Source organism: Anser cygnoides, chromosome 3, assembly GCF_040182565.1.
Source record: "Anser cygnoides isolate HZ-2024a breed goose chromosome 3, Taihu_goose_T2T_genome, whole genome shotgun sequence".
NCBI lineage: Eukaryota > Metazoa > Chordata > Aves > Anseriformes > Anatidae > Anser > Anser cygnoides.
The window spans coordinates 120758242-120776030 of NC_089875.1; the positions used below are offsets into that span (position 1 = coordinate 120758242).

The following is a 17789-nucleotide window of genomic DNA, read 5'->3' on the forward strand; positions in this document are numbered from 1 at the left end:
ACTGTGGAAAACAGATTTTATGGTTTTAACAGCTAAGGGATGTTAAATGGTCATCAGGAGAGCTTGCCATTTAATCTGCTAATGCCTAATTATACTTCGTAGAGGAACCCAGCTAGGTTAGTGAGAAATGTAAGTTTTAAGGACTCTAAACTAAGATCTTTAAATTTTAATTTCCAATTCATTTCTGTTTTCAAAGCATTTTGGATAACACACAAATAAAAATACAGTTTGGGCGTCTAGATAACCCTTCATCTCCATATCCAGTTCCTGGATCTAACTGATAAGGAATTAACTGCACTCGACAGCAGTTTCAAAATATTTTCTAACGGTCACAGAGCTGACTCTCATCATCTAGAGCTAGCAAGGCTGGTTCCACCAAATCTACTGGCGATGACCTATTAAGGTCCTCTTAATACCCATCAAAGCCGAGCGGCTGGGAACACCTCTGCCAGATATCTGTCGTACTGGGACACAGCCAAGGCTGCTGGGGACTCATTCCAGGACATTCGTTGCTACTACACTCTACCAGTAGCCCCTACAGAGGGAGACGTATCTATTTCTCCCAAATGAGTCAATTAAAACACAATCTGCCCACCCCAGTTGTTGGGCGTAGCACAGAACGGAGCTAATATCAAAGCCAGAACCAAGTAAATGAACTGTTCAACAAGTCCAGTGGTGCCAAGCACACACATCCCTGATGGGTTTGGGCTAACACTGACACCTGAGGGAAAATTGGGAAGGGGATGCAATACCTGTCAGGAAGGTGTGTGAAGGAAGGGTCACCAACTTTAGGGTAGGTGAGGGCTCAGAGTGCGGGAAGGGGTATTCTTTTGCTAGAGAATTTAAAAAAGAAGTTGCTGTCAAGGGTTAAAAATAACCAAGAAAAATAGAGAATAGGCAAGAGTTAAAATGCAAAAAAAAGAAAAAAAAATAAAGACAGATAATATGTAAACAATCCAAATAGTGGCACATTGTCGCAGAACAATAGGAAGCAGGTATGGGGCCAAATAAAGCTTTAGTTCATCACATCCCTTCCCCCCCACCCTTCCCACTTTGTCTGTCAGCGTCTTAGGGACTGATCCTGCGCCACTCCTCAAGGGTGCTCCCACAGGCAAGCACAGGGAGCTCAGCACCTCACGGGAGGGTGCTCAGTACCCTGTGGCAAGGTTGACAAAAGGGCTTAGAAAGCATACCGGGCAGGGGCTTACTGGTGCACGTGTCTGGGTGCCAGATAAGCAACTCACAACAGCTGTAACACAGACTATAACGAAGACATTTCTTGCAGAAAGAAAGAAAAGGTGAGAGAGGAACACACATGCCTAGTTTTGCAGGGAAGCATGTTGGTGCCTGGTATATTGGAGCAATTGTTAAAGACCTGTACATCCTTTCTGGAGGGTGGATAACTAGCACGGTGCCAGGGGGAAGGAGAGCTCAAGTTATGCATGGTGCACTGGGTGAGTTAACACTCTCCTAACATTTTTCATACATTGCGTGTGGCGTGAATGGTGTAACTTGCTTGTTTGGAGCAGATCCTCCTGTCTTCTTCTACCTTCTCTGCTTCTCTGCCTCCCTCTGAACATCTTCCCTCCTCCTCCCCATTGCGTACTTGCCAAGTGTCCTGTTGTATGACAACAAATCCGTGTGGGTGAATACTGGTTGCTCAACACATTCAAACAGGGGAGCTGTGCTCTTCCACTTTCCCCATTACAATTACAACGAAACAAAACAAGAACAAGAGACATCTCATTTTCACGAGGCACAGAGCCTCCTTCATGTGTCATGGTAACTCGCCCATATGGGGACACGCGGTCGAGCCACGAGGCTTACCTGCTCTGAATAGTCATTGCCATCAACGTCGTCACTGTTGGAATGACCTCCCGGACTCTGTACATCTATTCCATGGCTCTCCAGGATTGCTGCTTCTTCGAAAAAAGCAAATGGATCCCTAATTTATCTGATGCATTAGAGTAATTAAAAGTAACTATTTTTTTTTCAAGAAGTTAGAATAACTGGAAGAACAGAGTTAGTTCTTAGCCTCTTCCTCTTCACTCTCCAGTATTTGGGAAGGTAGCACATGTACAGATACTGGTTTGCCTGAAATCCTTCCCTGCCAACTAACAGACTTGTTTGCGAGTAAGAATCCTTGTTTTCCAGCCAGTCCTATTAGAAATTAGTTTAATTTCTAATGCACTGGAGTGGCAAAGGCATTCCCTGTAGATCTTCCCACATAGTTTGGACTGGCAGGACTTGAGGGGGGCGGGGAGTGTCTGAAAATAGATGGAGAAATTTTTAAAAGCACTTAAGGGATTTAAAAACAATACATCTTCATCTTCCAGCAGGATCCATGCATCTAAAGCTCCCTTTAGTTCTTTCCAATCTCTTTCCAACCCTCCTCCCCATACAGTAGAGATAACATACAGTACACATAAAGCTCCAATTCCACCCATCTTTGACTACCTTTGCTTTGTCCCCCCCCAGTTCAACAGACAGGTTTCATTTAAAAAAAATAAATTTAGATGAAGTTTCAGTACTACACCAAATGCTGCAGAAAGAACAACTACAGCAAAAAGCCGCAGCCAGCAAGATGGCATAACACACTTGACATTTGCAAAAATACTAATTAACAACAGGCAGATACGGATCTGCGCTCGTCTACACCTTGCAAACTCAGTTCTGCAGAGTACCTCCGTGCGTGCATGAAATTTTGCACACACTGCAGAAGTTTGTCAAGCCTTGGCTGCTAATGTGAGCTTATTCTCATTAGAATGCCTTGTTCTTATCCACATTAGAAGGTCTACTTAGAAGTTCAGAGCTGCTTCTAATTTCCTTACGATGAGGTATTCGAGCAAAGAACCTGCAGGGCTAGCTCTGTGAAGTGACTTTTGTTTTATCCTGATCATCAAGCAAAAATTATGACTTTGTTCCAGCCACTTGTCACTGTGCAACCCCACGGAAAGCAATAAGGAGCACAGGTGTAACCAGAATAAAAAGCTGGCTTGCGGCAGAACCTTTGGTCCTAGTGGCTGTATCTGAGATGTGTAACAACTCATCTGGACTCTTAGATCCCTGTGGGGTCTCAGGGATGGCGGTAAGAAAGACAACCCCACGTTTTGGCTGAAAAAACAAGTGCATTTCAGAGGGACACAGACACAAGGAAACTTACAACCCCATAAAAGCTCCTCACAACCACCACTTCTCATTTCAACAGCACACAAAGGTTCTGAACTCGCAGTAGTCTCCATTTCCCTTATTTCCCATGCAGATATTTTCAGGTTTTATTTCAGATTTTATTTGGGGATACCCCAAGGAGCCTGAGCATAGGGAAATATGATTCTCCCTCCGCTAGCAAAATGCTTATTTTGGTTTTAAAAACGCAGTCTTACAGTAAAACTTCATAACTGCCTCATTTTTCCTGCACTGATGGTGGAATTTCACTAATTAAATTCCTACCCATACTTGAGAAAAAATCTGGAACAGCAAGATTTCTTTTTAAAAAAATGATTCCACATTTCTATTAAGAACGTTGGAGCCTCTAGTATCGTCGTTAATACAATCTCACATAATTTCCATCTCTCCTGAGCAAGTCTATGTACTGAACCTTGAAAGCAGGCTCTCTGATACATTACCGATATTGGCTCGTCTCTTGATTTCCTTTCTTCTGTTGGCAAACCAATTGTACACTTTAAGGGAGGTAACTCGCTCCAAATCCGATAACTTTTTTCCTATGAAAGTAACGGGGAAAAATAATAAAAGATTGTGCTCACCGGGTTCCAGAGACAGGCAAACTACCCCTATACATCTGATAAACTCCTGAAATACAGACAGCACTGACAAGTTATTATAACTGAGAATGAAGAGAATTTTATGCAAACCAGAATACCGTGCCCAGATGCTATGGTAATAAATGCCAAATATCTCTCTAAAAACAAAGTAGCCTTTCTTCTGTTTTTAAAATCTGAAATATGGGAATTTCTTTGCAGCTTCAATCACCCAGATCCAGAGCCGTGGGAGAATAGAGGGCCGCTTTTCTAGTTCAAGCACAAAACTGAGATTCAAAAAACTCAAATTCAATTCACAGCCCTGCCACAAATCGCATACCCTTGGGCTAGTTTTCTTGCTATGTGCCGCGAGGGTACAGTTCAATGACGTGTTTTCCTCGGCAGCAGCAAACTGAAGGAAGGAGTTTTGCCCCCCTCCCTTGATCTGCTTTCCTTCTTCTCCACCAGCCGCTGCTATCGTGCTCCCGCAGCACTAATCACAGCCTCTCGATTCTGCCAGGACGCCTTCTATCTTTTGGGAGAAGAGGCTGGGGGATGTTGGAAACCAGATCACTTGAGTGTTACAGTTAAACCAGCAGAAATCCAACCACCACCACCACCCAGCTACAGCAAACAACGCCTTTTCTTGATCATCAGCATAAAAATGGAGGACAGGAGGGATCCAGCATTGCAGGGACATGATGGAAACTGGCCCTAACACTATTTAGGGTGTTCAGGATAAGATTTTCAGTCCTCTGCAGCCTACACAGGGATGAAGCCCCCACCGCGTGCTTCAGACTTTCTCAAAGTTTATTTATTCAGTCTGTGAAAGTCATCTAATTGCAGCAATCAGCATCTACAAACTTCAGTAAGTAAGGAGAGATGAAATGAGTGAAAGAAAATTCTGGAAATAGATACCTATGCTGTTCCCTAATGCTGTGTATCTGTACCACTCAATGTTTTATGCATCCTGAGACACACCTTTTAAGCACCTTCAAAGTTGCTAAACCCACCAGGGGCACTGCCAGCACTAAAAACCTGAACTCTTCGGTCCTCCAACCACTAGATCCTTCTGCTTCCACGATGAAAAGACAAGAGGAAACACAAAAGTTGCAACAAGGGGAATTCTGACTAGCTATTAGGACAATGTATTTTGCCATGAGAGCTCTCAGCATTGGAACAGGGTTCCAGAGAGGTGGGAAAAACTTTGATTTTGGAGATATTCAAAACTGACTGAGGCAGAGCCCCTGAGCAACCTATTCTAAGATGCTCCTTATTGACCAGATGATCACTTTCAGCCTAAATTGCTCTACGATTCTGTGCTATTCTGTGACTGCCTCAGCATTCAGGAGTCATACTTAGCTTTGTTTTGCATTCATTTTTATTCTGGTTATATAAAATCTAAATATATCCAAAGAGGTTCTGAAAACTATGCAAATCTTTGGTAAAACTAAGCAAGGGCAGGTGTGTCCTGAGCGTGAGCTCACTGAACATTGCTGCTGCTCTCCCAAGTATGACTTCTCAAGGAACAGGGAAAATGCAACTTGCTGACCCAAATGCGAGGTCCTCCATTAACACAAAGATTCTAACGTGAGAGCCCTGTCTAGAAATTATAAAGAACACTGAAAGATAGGAAAGCTGTGTTCTTTAGTCCTCCGAGGACCTGCTGCATGATCTCCACCAGGCCTCAGTCTGTGAACCTAAGATTTCCCACCTGTAAAACAGGGTCAGTAAAACCCACTTTGGGGGAGTGCAATGAAATTCTCAGATCACTAAGTGCTTGTAGAACTACTTAGAAATAACTGACCTTGAAGGATGAAAGCCTTTCAGAACATGTCTATTTTCATAGCAATGCTTTATAAATGAAATGTTCAGATGCACAAACTTGTATTTCATATCTCAACTGGTGGGAATTTAAGTTTCAGACACAGGCATTTAAGGCTGAAAACTGCATTGACTTTCATGTTCATCCAAGTATGGCAGCTACGCAAGCCAGGGAATGCTCGAGAAGAAACCTACAACTAGTTGAGAACCCTAAATTGTTAGTAATAGCCATAAAATGAGATTTGCTGAATTTAGCAGGAGATGGTGAAATCTAATTGCAGTTGCCTTTGGAAAAGACATCGTGATCAGCTCCTCACCTGGCTTTTGTATAACTGCATTACAGGCGTTTGCAATTTCTTCTCTCTTTGCCTCGTCAGGATATTGATTCTCATTGAAGTAACTGCAAGGAGGGGGAAGAAAAAAGTTTTTTTCAGAAATCAGAGCACGAATGCTCCAAAGCAGCTTCACTAGAAGGTGTCAACTGCTAGTTTATGCATCGCTCTTGCAGAGATAATACAGACGCGGTAAATTTTATGTCAACCTTTATATGCATATGGTAGTATCAGCATACACTCATACCCACTCTTTGGAAACTTCCCAAATGCCTCAGATAATTGAATGTTATCTCAGCATTTGCAGCATCACCTCAGCATTCGGAATATCGTAGTAGGAGATACAACAAAGGAGGCAACGCTACGAATATCGGAGTTACGACTGTCAACCGAAGCATCGTGTTACAAGACCTCATAGGCCATGCCTCTGCCTTTTTAATTACCATTTACTTTTTTTTTTTAATTTCTCACCCCAAGCTCAGGCAGTGTCCTACAAATGAAAGAGCGGTTCAGTGTTTATTTTGATCACTGGGTTAATATATACACACATATACAATATATATTGCACACAAACACACAGAAATATTGTGGATTTAGACAGATGTTATTAATATTGTACAGACAAAACTACACAGTAATACGGTAAGATTTCTAGTCTTTTTTGCTAAATCACAATGAAAAAAAATTAGATCTACCCCAAAACAACATACTCTGACTATAGCATATTTTAACAGTATTTTTCTGAGTAATTGTGATTTTATTGTACTTTATATGCAGTAAACATCCTATAAAAGTTAAATGAAGTAAAAGAAAAACCAGTTTAAGTGCTTTAAAAATTTTAATGAACTGATTTACATTCTACAGATCTTATCAGATCCGCATTAAAAACACCAAACAGAGTCCTGTTTACTTCAATGGACTCTGATAAGCAAGCCACAGGCAGGGACTACTCCATTTTTCTGTAGATTGTCCATAATACATAATCCTGAGAATTGTTTGATCAGCTTTGATCAGCAGCAGGTTCAGATGTTGGACAGCTGCTCTGGACTAGCTGGATGGTTGGACTTTACGATCTTGAAGGTCTTTTCCAACCTAAATGATTCTACGGTTTTCCTTTAACTGCAGACCATTTGCTAGTAGGAGAGTTAGGCATTATTAGGCATTTATTATTTTCCATGGTCATATTTCTCCTCTGGTGGATCTGTCCCAGCACAGTTGCTCTCTATGGAAACATGCCCTCCGGTCACATAGCAATGGGTTCTTTCCAACCTTCCTTTGAATAAGTGGTGCTAATGCAGATCCCACTCTTTCACTTCCAGCTTAGAACCATCCACTGGAAATACAAATTTTGGACATCAGGTTTGAATTCTACGTACTACTACTTCACCCTGTTGTTCCCGGCGTTATTTTCAGCTACAGCTATGCCCACCGATGCAGTGCTATTTCCAAGTTGCTCTTCATTGACTAAGAGAAATCACACGTTAGCACTGCTAGTTGCACTGTTAATGTACTTCCACTTGATTTGGCAGCTTGGAGAGCAAATGAAACCACAGAAACAGCTCCATTTTCACCAAATGATGGGCAGGCTGTGTCTATGCTACTAATTTGGGCATTGGAGGCAATCATATTTACAAATAAACATCTACGTCTTCCCTGGGCCTCAAAGAGTTGCTTTTATGAAGTAGGTCCTGAAAGTCTGCCCAGAACTGTAATTCCCACTAGGCTTGAACCTCCTCTGAAAAATAGCTGAGATTTCGCCATTAGATGTGAAGAAAACACCTGGTTACACTTAGGTTACTGGAAGCTTTGAGTACAGAGCACTTTTATCTCTGGCACTGCCACCAGCAGGAATGCTTCCTGCACCAGAGACTTTCTTCTCACCCCAGAAATAACCCCAAATTCCTGGGCATGGCATTTTTAAAAGTATATTCTTTCCTCTTTCAGGTATCATCCTTTCTATTATTATATCCTTTATAGTGATATATGTACCCACGTAAACTTGAAAATTCCTGCTTAAAGGTGTGATGTTCAGCAGAAAGCATTTTTGGAGAAGGGAAAGTTGGAAAACAGCCTAGAAAATGCTTTTTCTTGTAGTTAGTGCAATTGTCTCATGACTGTGCCTCAGCATCCCACCTACAAAATAGAGAACTCCCTTCTCTGCCCACAGACGAGAACCATTTCCTCTTCTGAGTGCCATGAAATAAAGGAAAGTCAGGACTATTACTTATATGACTATATCATTCGCACTGGAGTTGTGGTCAGGACTTCAAGTCATCACTATGTGTATAAAAATTAACTCAGCAAATTTAGGTATTTTATGGACTCCCTTTGCCAAACATTATTTCCTTTGTTTATGGAAACTCATCAGAAGTCGAGAACAAACACCACGCAACAAAATGCCATTAAATTAGACAAACTGATGGATCTATACAATGAAGTACTAAAACCAAAGGGTAAAACTCTGGTATCACGTGCCATTACGGATCTAGATGGTCTGTGGTCACAGAGATGCTAGACAATGCCCAACTTCACTGAAGAAATGACAGAAGATGCAAACTCCAAGAAACGGTGTACATCTGAACTGCCCATCCTTATGTTGACGCAAGAAACAGGCACCAATTAATCAAGACAAGACAATGCAAGAGCCACGGATGACCTTTCTCTTGGCATGTAGTTAAACACTAGGCTTTTAGCAAGCCACTGAGTGCCATACACTTTGGTTGGCACAAACAAGAAAAAGGTCACATTTATTATTAATAACAAAACTTAGGTCAGGATTACAGTTCTCTGAGATAACATGAAATCTCTTCTTAACTTTCAGAACTGGACAATGAATAAGACATCTCTTAAGGTAAATGAGGAAGTTTTCTTTGTGTATTTCGACCATTTTTGTGATAGAGAAAAACTCTCAACTGAAACAGTAATTCATATCTACACACATGAAGACAGAATAAACTAAAAGTGTTTTCATTTTGATGGAAAAATGTATTTCGATCCAATCTTCTTAAGCATTTTCTTTAAATATCTTTTAATGTAAATATTTGACTGCTTCTACAAGTTGATCCCTGCTTGACAATCTGAAACTGTTTTCATCCCCACACCATGCTTTATGAAATAATACTAAAAATTTGACAAGTTTTCAGGCAGCTCCCTTAGGTAAACAAGATTCTTTCATGAAGACCAGAAAGCTAAGGAGGTATCAGAGGGGGGCTGGAAGGGAACTACCTGAATAGCTAAATTTAGTTTCTGTACTTGGCACAGTAATCTTAGTATCTTCTCCTCCTTCTACCAACTGGCTTATTCCTCATCCACATTCATGACATGCCTCCTCCTGCCCTCATGCACTGAAGCTGCCTATGGACTTGTCCAACCCTCAACTTAGGCTCCCCCAAAAAGTACGTGCCCCCGGATTTCTCCTGAAAAAAAATCTTCCCCATCACCATATTTTTTGGTGATAACCTTTGACAGAGATTCTCAGCTTTTTTTATCAGAGAAGAGATCACATTCAGGAACTCTGTTTTAAAGGAAAAGGTCTCATAGCTACAAGTGACTGAAAACATTACACGACTGCAACTCTTAAGAGCTGATTTTCATCATCAGCCTCCAAATTCTCCATTCTACTACCACATCATGTTTCTCTCCCTTCACTTATTTTGAGATCTTAATAGGATCTGTAGGTGACATGCCATGACACAAACCACATTTAAAGCCTTCCCAATGTTTCTGGGAAGTAGCTAATAGCTGGGTTTTCAAGACAGAGAAACCACTAAAGAAAAATTAAGACTTCGTCATTGATTGGTTTGGTTTGCTCACGTAGAAGTCGTGAACACATTGTGATTTTTTTTACTCCAGTTCCTCTTGCAAACTGCAAGTGAATTAATCTGCGCCCAGCTCTTTTTCTAATCAGTCAGACGTACTCCTGCAGGAGACAGGGAAAGAACTCAGGACATCTGAATTTCTCTTCACAGCTACAAACCACAGCCTGTTCACAAACCTGAGAGTTCCTGAAAACTACAGATGAAAAATATGAAGCAGTATGAACTTCAAAGGAAAAAAAAAAAAAGAAAAATAGCAGGCACAAGTAAATCCTACAAAGGCATCCTGCTTTCTAGACAAAGGGCAGCTGTCAACTGAATACCTTCAGTGAAGAAACCAAATGATCTCGTTTGTGGAAAATGACAGTGGAGGATTAAAATGAAAAGTGGCCAAATAATTTACATGAGATGAGAATCCATATGATGGTAAAGAATGTAGATATCCTTGAAGCAGTTTCATTTCAATAACACTGAAGCCTAGAAAAATTGCAGATTCAGAGAAACCCTCTTTCTTTCAGGGATAATGTGCTTAGGACAATGACAGAGAGAGAATCCATCTCAGCCCCGGGCTCTGTAATGGAAGTTAACGCAATTCCTCCCCTCTTTACCAAGGTGCCCCTATCTGAATTCCTGCAACAGTTGCCAATCTTCTTTGCTCGGCTGTACGGCTTCTGTTATCCAGGCTGCGATATCAGATGCATTAAGCAATGCTTTGGTAGTGTTCCTGATAATCCACAGTGGAAGTTTTGCTGCTCCCTATCAGCTTTGCAGCTGCCGGGGACGTGTCTGAAACAAGCCAAGCTGCAGAGCAGCCGAGGGATGGCCGGATTCAGGGCGTTTTCATGGTGCTGCATGTTGGACATCAGCAGATAAAAACCCAGCTCAGCAGACCCCAGGGCTAGGGAAAGGCTTAGGTTAAGGCACGGCACAGCAATTTAAGTGCAGGCTGAAAGGGATGGTCCTATCCTCTCCTTCACTCCCTTTTTGCAGAAAGGTTTTCTGCCCAACTGCTCCTCCGGTCCAGCTTCCTACCCATGCCAAGAGCGGTGTTTGCACAGCCGAGGGACGTAGGCAGGAGATGGCAGAAACACACAGCTGGAACCGGTTCCTCCAGTGGCAGTTCAGATATATCCTCTTAAAATGATGCTAAAACCAAAGCCTGGGCGATGAGCTTGTGGACTGGCCCAGAGATGCACGGGGAAAAAATAAAAATAAATAAATAAATAAATGCCCATATTCCCCAGGTCCCATCTGACCCCTGCTGATGAAAAGAAGATCTTCCTGCCACAAGGGACAGAGATCGTTGCCAAACCCTCCGGAGTCTCAAAATACACGAGAGCGCAAGCTGCTCTTTTGTCTTCGATAAGACTGCCTGTAATTTCAGCTCCCTATCTAGTTTCCCTTCAAACCTTCCCTCTGCTTTCCACTGACAAGTTACACAAAACACTCGAATACAGTTACCTATTTTATCTCTCATTAGTATATTTATCAACCTGGTATCGCCCAGTAGCAAGAGGTCACCGCTTCAGTCTTCGTGGCTTTTAACAGAACTATCACTCGGGCTGTCAAATCACTGGGAATATTCCTGAAGTTGGTCTGTCAACTGTGCCCGAGATCCTATCTCTGCATGGCATGAAGCAGACTGTCAGGGAAGTGACATTCAAAGCATAATCTCATTGGAAATTGTAATTACTAGTTTATTTCTCAGTAAATACTGGCCAAGAATATCACTAATGCTATTTTCATCGGGGTCAACAGATGACATTATCCGTTTTATCTACTGCTATTTCTACAGATCCTACAGTAACGGGATGTGTGTCAACCAACCAGTGCACCCCACAACACAGACTGCAAAATTAAAGCTCAAAGATATTATTGCCACTGATGAACTCTGGCAGAATAGAGAATTACTCTGAAGTTACTACCTTCTCCTTCCTCCACAACCACAAAAAGTGAGCAGCAGTGGAGTTGCTACGGGGAACATCTGGTGAGCCACTTTTGCACTTGAGATCAGCCGAGGATGAGAACTGCTGCTCTGGGGGTGTGAGCTGATGGACTTGAGTCTACGCAATCCTTCGGCTCAACTGGATCTTCCATCCAGGCAAAAGAGAAGTTAAAAAAAAAAATCCAAAAATCCCCCAAAATACTGACAAACACAACTGTTGCAGCTCCCTACTATTTTCCATATATGACTATCATTTAGCTAGGGGCTTGCAGAGGTCCTTGGATTTTAAGGACAAGAAACCACTGTGGGACTCCAGCCTGACCTCTTCTACAGCATTGACCCAAGGTTTCTCAGCGATTCTGACACTAAGCCCTGCTCTTCTGTCTGACCTTCAGAGACATTCAGCCCCAGTGTAAAAATCTTGCATTCTGCCCAATGGAGAACTACCATAACTTTAAAAAAAAATGCTTTGGAACCAAATTCTAGGAATACTCACTCTTTAAAAATCTGCGTCTCACTCCTAGCTTTAGCTTTCAACCCCAGTGGACTGCTGAACTCTAAGAGAAGAGAACAGTCTTGAACTCTCTCATTATAACAGAAGTTTCATTCTCATACTTCTTTTCACGGAAAGTGCAAATCGGGAGGAGAGATCTCAACAGGACTTGATTACTTACAGCACCAGACATATGTAAATTGTAATTGTTGTTTTGCATGTTAGTCTCTGTTTGTGTACACAAATTGCATAATCATGTCAGTACACATTTAAAAAAGGGTCGATTATTTACCCTGGTTGTACAAATCCGTGGCTAAACTCAAAAAGTCACTTCACTGATTTTTCTGGGCAGGAGCAATCTCCACAACGTAGATTAAAACATCAGAAATACACCTTGCACTGGACTGTGTAAAACTCTGACCTTCAAAGCTACTATAGTATCAACAAGTTTCTAATTTTTTAAAAGTCATTTTCTTGATATTTTGACAGCAGTCTCAAGCACCAACACAATCCTATCAAGCTATTAAAATTATCCCCAAAATTGTTGAAAACCAGAATTAATTGATAATAGCTCTGAAAGCCTCATACTTTCAAGAGACAATCTATGCCTCCTAATCTATAGCACCCTACCGTTGAGATAATTAACACTTAAAATAAGAATAGTTAAGACATCAGAGGTGGCGATTTACTCTTCCTTGTAATTGGATTTGGTGATAAGAATATTTTTGAAATTACACAACAGCTGTCTTCTGAGCAGAGAGATTTGGACTTTTTAGCAATTTGAAACAAACACATAGGTACGTTCTGCTTAAGGCACCTTGAAGACACTGACACGCAATGGCTAAATTTGTACGACTATCCTTAAACTTAATGGTGTCCCAGACTCCTAAAACTAACATACCTGGCTGAATTGTTCACAAAATAAGAGGGAAAAAATGATGGATTTTTTTTTTTAAACCAGCAACCATCACATCAAGACATGATCAAGTGAGAATTATTCTGTAATACTTCCACAACCAGTTGGTGTGAGCAAATGGCACCTTCAAAGCTCTTCCTAACAAGGCATCTAAGCATGAATAACGTGTGAGTCTTGTTCTGCTTTATTTACCTGCAATTTTTAAATTGAGACCTACACACTAGAAGGCTATTTATGCGCATTAAATCCTTTGGGCTTAACCCCACGATACACCAGACCTTTGTGAAGACATCTGTGAAACAAACATCTCATCTACAATTTTGAACTTTGTACAGGGGAAGAGTTATTGAAGTTATATCCTCTGGATTAGCCGGTGCTCACAAAGCAGGGTCAGTCGATGGATGAAACATCTCCAAGAAGTGATGAGACCCTACAGAAATCATCCCTGGCACTTCAGCAAGAGCCTATCCACTTTTAGGGCATGTTTTGCTGCTTGGTAAGCCCAGCTTCCCAGGGGGATACACCATAACCAAAACTGTGGCTATTAGAAATATGACTTGCAGGACAACAGAGGATTCCAGGGGTTTACCCGGCAACACAAATAAATACAAAAACGTATGAACTGAATTTTACATTACTCAACCCAAAACTTCATTCTGTTCTCTTTCAGAAAATACTGAAGAGTCAGAATCTTGAGTTTTCTGCTCACCTGAAATAAGGTATTTCTAAAAGTATAGTCTATCCTTGCCTCAAAACTGTGCTTTAGTGGTAAGTTCACCACTGGATCACAAAAAAAACATATATACAGAATGCCATGTGTAAGCAGCAAGGTCCCCCAGGTTTTTGCTAGTTAAGTCTCGGCGTGCTCATGGTTTTCAGTATTTTATACTCCTCCTGGCTGTGAAGCTTTTAAGTCACACTTTGTCCTAAGCCTCCACGAGAGGAAAAATACCAACCATGACATTTGTGATAAAGCTTAGGTTGAGCTGACAACTTCCTGTGCACTGCTAAATCACTAGCCTTTTCCCCCCAAAGGTCCACAGGTTTTTATTTACAATTTCTAGTACTTGACCGGACTCAGCTTAGCTTAGCTTTGGAGGGCACGGCCAGCCATCATTGTTGCTGCATTTTCAGGAAATAAAAATTGATTAAACTAATGAAAGGACCCTACAGAATCCAAAGCCTTAGGTAAGGCCAATTCTTGCAGGATATCCAGGGCATAAAGTCAAGAGGCTGAGGATCAAAGCTTCTGATTTTGGACTTATCACGTGTATTTTTCCTAATGCCTGGTACCTTCAAGACCTGGACCAGAACTATTATTGCATTAAGTGTTGCACAGACACAAAGCAGAAGAATGAATTTAATTTTCAGATATTAACAGAAGAATTTAAGAGTGGGAGAACAGCAAAGTTAAGAGATACACACACAAGAAAGCAGCTGCAGAGCCATGAAATAAATCCACAGCTCCCGACTCCTGGATCTGTACTCCATAACATGAGCTGTGATTTCTACCATGTACTTCCTCTTAAATGTCACTGCCACTGCAGCTCAGAAAAGCCAAGCTCCCTGGGGACAGCCTCATCTGCTCTTTAGGAGGTATGACTAAAACAGCACTGGTAGTAATACTCTAAAAGCAACTGAGGAGTTCTTGACTGTATTTCTCTGTCTAGAAAAATCAATTATTCTTATCATTTGGGGACTTCAGCAAAGCATTTGATACAAGGACAAATGGAAAATTATTAATAATAATGATTCGTATAATTATGAGATAGTTGCCTTAAGAACTGGACTGAAAATTGAAAATAATGGCTTGGAAGGAGGTTATCGGTGGTATTTCTCAAGTATCATCGTAGGAGTATCTTAAGAATGAAAACACTTAGTGATCTTGCCACGAAGTCTGAACAAGGTAACGCAATCTGCTGATGACAAAGTCAGAAGCCATGTCAATACAGAGAACTGGAGCATCATAAAAAGAAACAGACAAACCTGAGGACAAGAACTAGAGAGAAATTTAAGAGTCCAGTATGTAAGGGTACAGTTTGGGAACAACAGCAGCTTCTTATGTACACAAAAGTATCACCAGCTGGAATAGAAAGATCGTTTCCTGTTAAGTGACTGTAGTATGACTGAAAGACACAGTGCAGCAAAACCACCAAAAAAGCAAAACCTGGATATTTCTATCAGCATGCTGGCTATTTCCAGTACAGAAAGAAAACCATCACACGACCTCACCTGGACGATGCACAGTCCTAGTCACACATTCAAGAAAGTTGAATTTAAAACTCATCAGACCACAGAGCAATCAGGATAGCAGAGGAATGGAATTCTCTGTCTTGCAAGAGATACAGCTTGTTTTACCTGAGCAAACCTCAAGGCTGAGATGAGGTTATGGTTTACCATAAATACATCAAGGATGAAGAGGGTCAACACTGGAGACAAGAGCTGGAGGTCAGGATCTATTCTAGTTAAATGATAATATTGATCCAAGAAGGATGGGTACATACTGGTTACAGACAATCTCAGGAACGTAGATTTTTAACTGCTGAAAGAATAAAAGCCTGCTGGGTAGGAGTCTCCCAGTAGGCTTTTGTACCCTTGGCAATATCTGCTTGTAAGATAGAGAATTTAATCAGTTTCTGAAAAGGATATAATAAAGGTTGACTGAAACGAGAAGCTGGACATGAAACAGGAAGTCCCAGTCCAATGCTCCTGTGATTAAGAGAATATCAAGGAGCATTTAGAAACCGAAAGAGCGCCAGCCTATGTACATAATCACCAACAAATCAGATGACCTTTTCTATATGTTTTGTTCTTATGTACCCTATTTTCTTCTTCTTCTTCTTTTTGTTTTTTTGTTTATAAGGAAATCGTATTAAAAAAGCTCTTTGGAACAGCTCCACATTTTCTATTTTGTTGACAAAGTTCCTCACAAACAGTGCAGTATTCAAAACAGATTAAAACTTATGCATGCTCTGAAGGAAACTCAAGCAAAAAAAAAGGTCAATTGTGCAATCCCGGACTAGAAAAAGAAAAGGATAAAAAAGAATCTAGGATGTGGTAGTGACTTTTGTGGTTAAAGCCCATATGGTTCCCTGATAACACATTCTTTTTAGTCTGTTTAAAGTGCTCCACAGTCTGACCAAGAGCCCATAAATACATGATGCAACATACTTAAGAGTTTTACTTAGGAATTTTGCTCCCTCACTTCTCCTTGTAATTACTCTGTTTATTACTTGTATAAAGACCTCACATCTGTTACTAGATGGCACAGAATTTCCTTTCACTGAGGTAGGTTTGGACTCTGTTCAGAGACTAGCTGCAGCGAGAGTCAGCACAAAGAGTTTGCATCCTTCTAGAAACCAGAAATGGGCACATCCAGCAGTGAGCTGAGTTGGACGGTGCTCATGGGCACTCCATGCTGACAGCTGGCTGCATCAAAATACGAAGTGACAAGGAGCCAACCTGATCACTAATTCCATCCGAATGCTCAAGATGTTAATTTTGTAATTCATTTAAGTGGGTTTACTCCATGGATAGTATTACACGCGGGTCAGGTAAATCTCCCTGTGAGCGATGACTGTCCCTTTTAGCTGAACTTGGACCTGCAACGACCCTCCTTGGCAGGTTTTGTCTAGTTCATTCTCAGGAGGTTAAGTAAGCTGAAAAAGAGCCAAAAAGAATGATCACAGCTTTACGATCACTTGTGCTCGTTACTGCCCAGGGAGCCATTTGCTGTTGCACTATCTGCTAAACTTCCCAGAAGTTTGCTGTCAAAAACTGAGTACACTCCCCAGCATTGTCTCAAGATCTCTCAGTACAGACATGGAAATAGTAGAGTAAAACTGTTACATCCTCGTACCAGAGCACATCCAAAGATACAGGTAAGAAAATAATGGTGTAGCTAATTAATACGAGCTTTTTGTTACTATTCGATCCTGCGTACTTTAAGCAGGATAATCATAGGAAGAAGAATTCCAAGAAGTCTAGTGCTGGCATAGAAGAAAGCTCACAGAGAGAAATCCACAGCGCAGGACTTTAGTTTTACACTGCACATAGAGCAAGCAGCATCTAGAGGTCTCAGCATGACTGTAGAGAGCCCACTGTAGTACGTTCTGTATATGAACAAAATACAGTCCTTGGCTCAAAGAAGTTGTGACCTAAAAAGATTGTAATTAAAAGTGGCATTACTTAATGTTCTGGAAAGTAAAAGATTTATTTTAGATACAAATAAAGCAGATCATTGCCATAAATTTCAGAAATATCTAAACACACCCACAATTGAACTTCATTAGCTCTCTTTGCAAAAAGCAGAGTAATGCACACAGTACAGAACAAACTACTCATGTACACCAACTGGTTCTAAATTAGTTATAACCATTAAGGAAAATACTCACAAATCATTGCGGACTACTCAAAGAAAACATACTTACAATCAATATACAAAAATGATCAGCAAAAATCAGCTGTTAGGCTGAAGGTCGGAGAACAACAGGAATCAGATTCTGCTGTCTGTATAAGTTGGAATATTCCCTCTGGAAATACAGTAATCAGTACTGCTCCAGTCCTTTCTCCCCTGCTCTGCATCACTAAAAATTAAAATGTAGAATCACAGAATTCTGTAATGGTTGAGGGTAGAAGGGACCTCTGGAGGTCGCCTGGTCCAACCCAGCTACTCAGGCAGGGTTGCCTAGAGCAAGTTTCTCAGA

General features: G+C 41.1%; 1 protein-coding gene across 23 annotated transcripts in view; it reads right to left on the minus strand.

Annotated features, from left to right (window-relative positions):
- Positions 1–17789, minus strand: part of HMBOX1 (homeobox containing 1) — a 119524-nt gene that overhangs the window by 18785 nt on the left and 82950 nt on the right. For 10 of the 23 annotated variants that reach the window (XM_066995105.1, XM_066995112.1, XM_066995110.1 and 7 more), the window contains 4 exons: positions 5900–5982; positions 3627–3722; positions 1828–1922; positions 1487–1618 (listed from right to left, as the gene is read on the minus strand). In XM_066995105.1, the coding sequence (XP_066851206.1) occupies positions 1487–1618; positions 1828–1922; positions 3627–3722; positions 5900–5982 (406 nt within the window). Of the gene's footprint in view, positions 1–752; positions 834–1486; positions 1619–1827; positions 1923–3626; positions 3723–5899; positions 5983–17789 lie in introns of all 23 variants that reach the window. The other 13 variants (XM_066995121.1, XM_066995117.1, XM_066995116.1 and 10 more) reach the window with 13 other exon arrangements.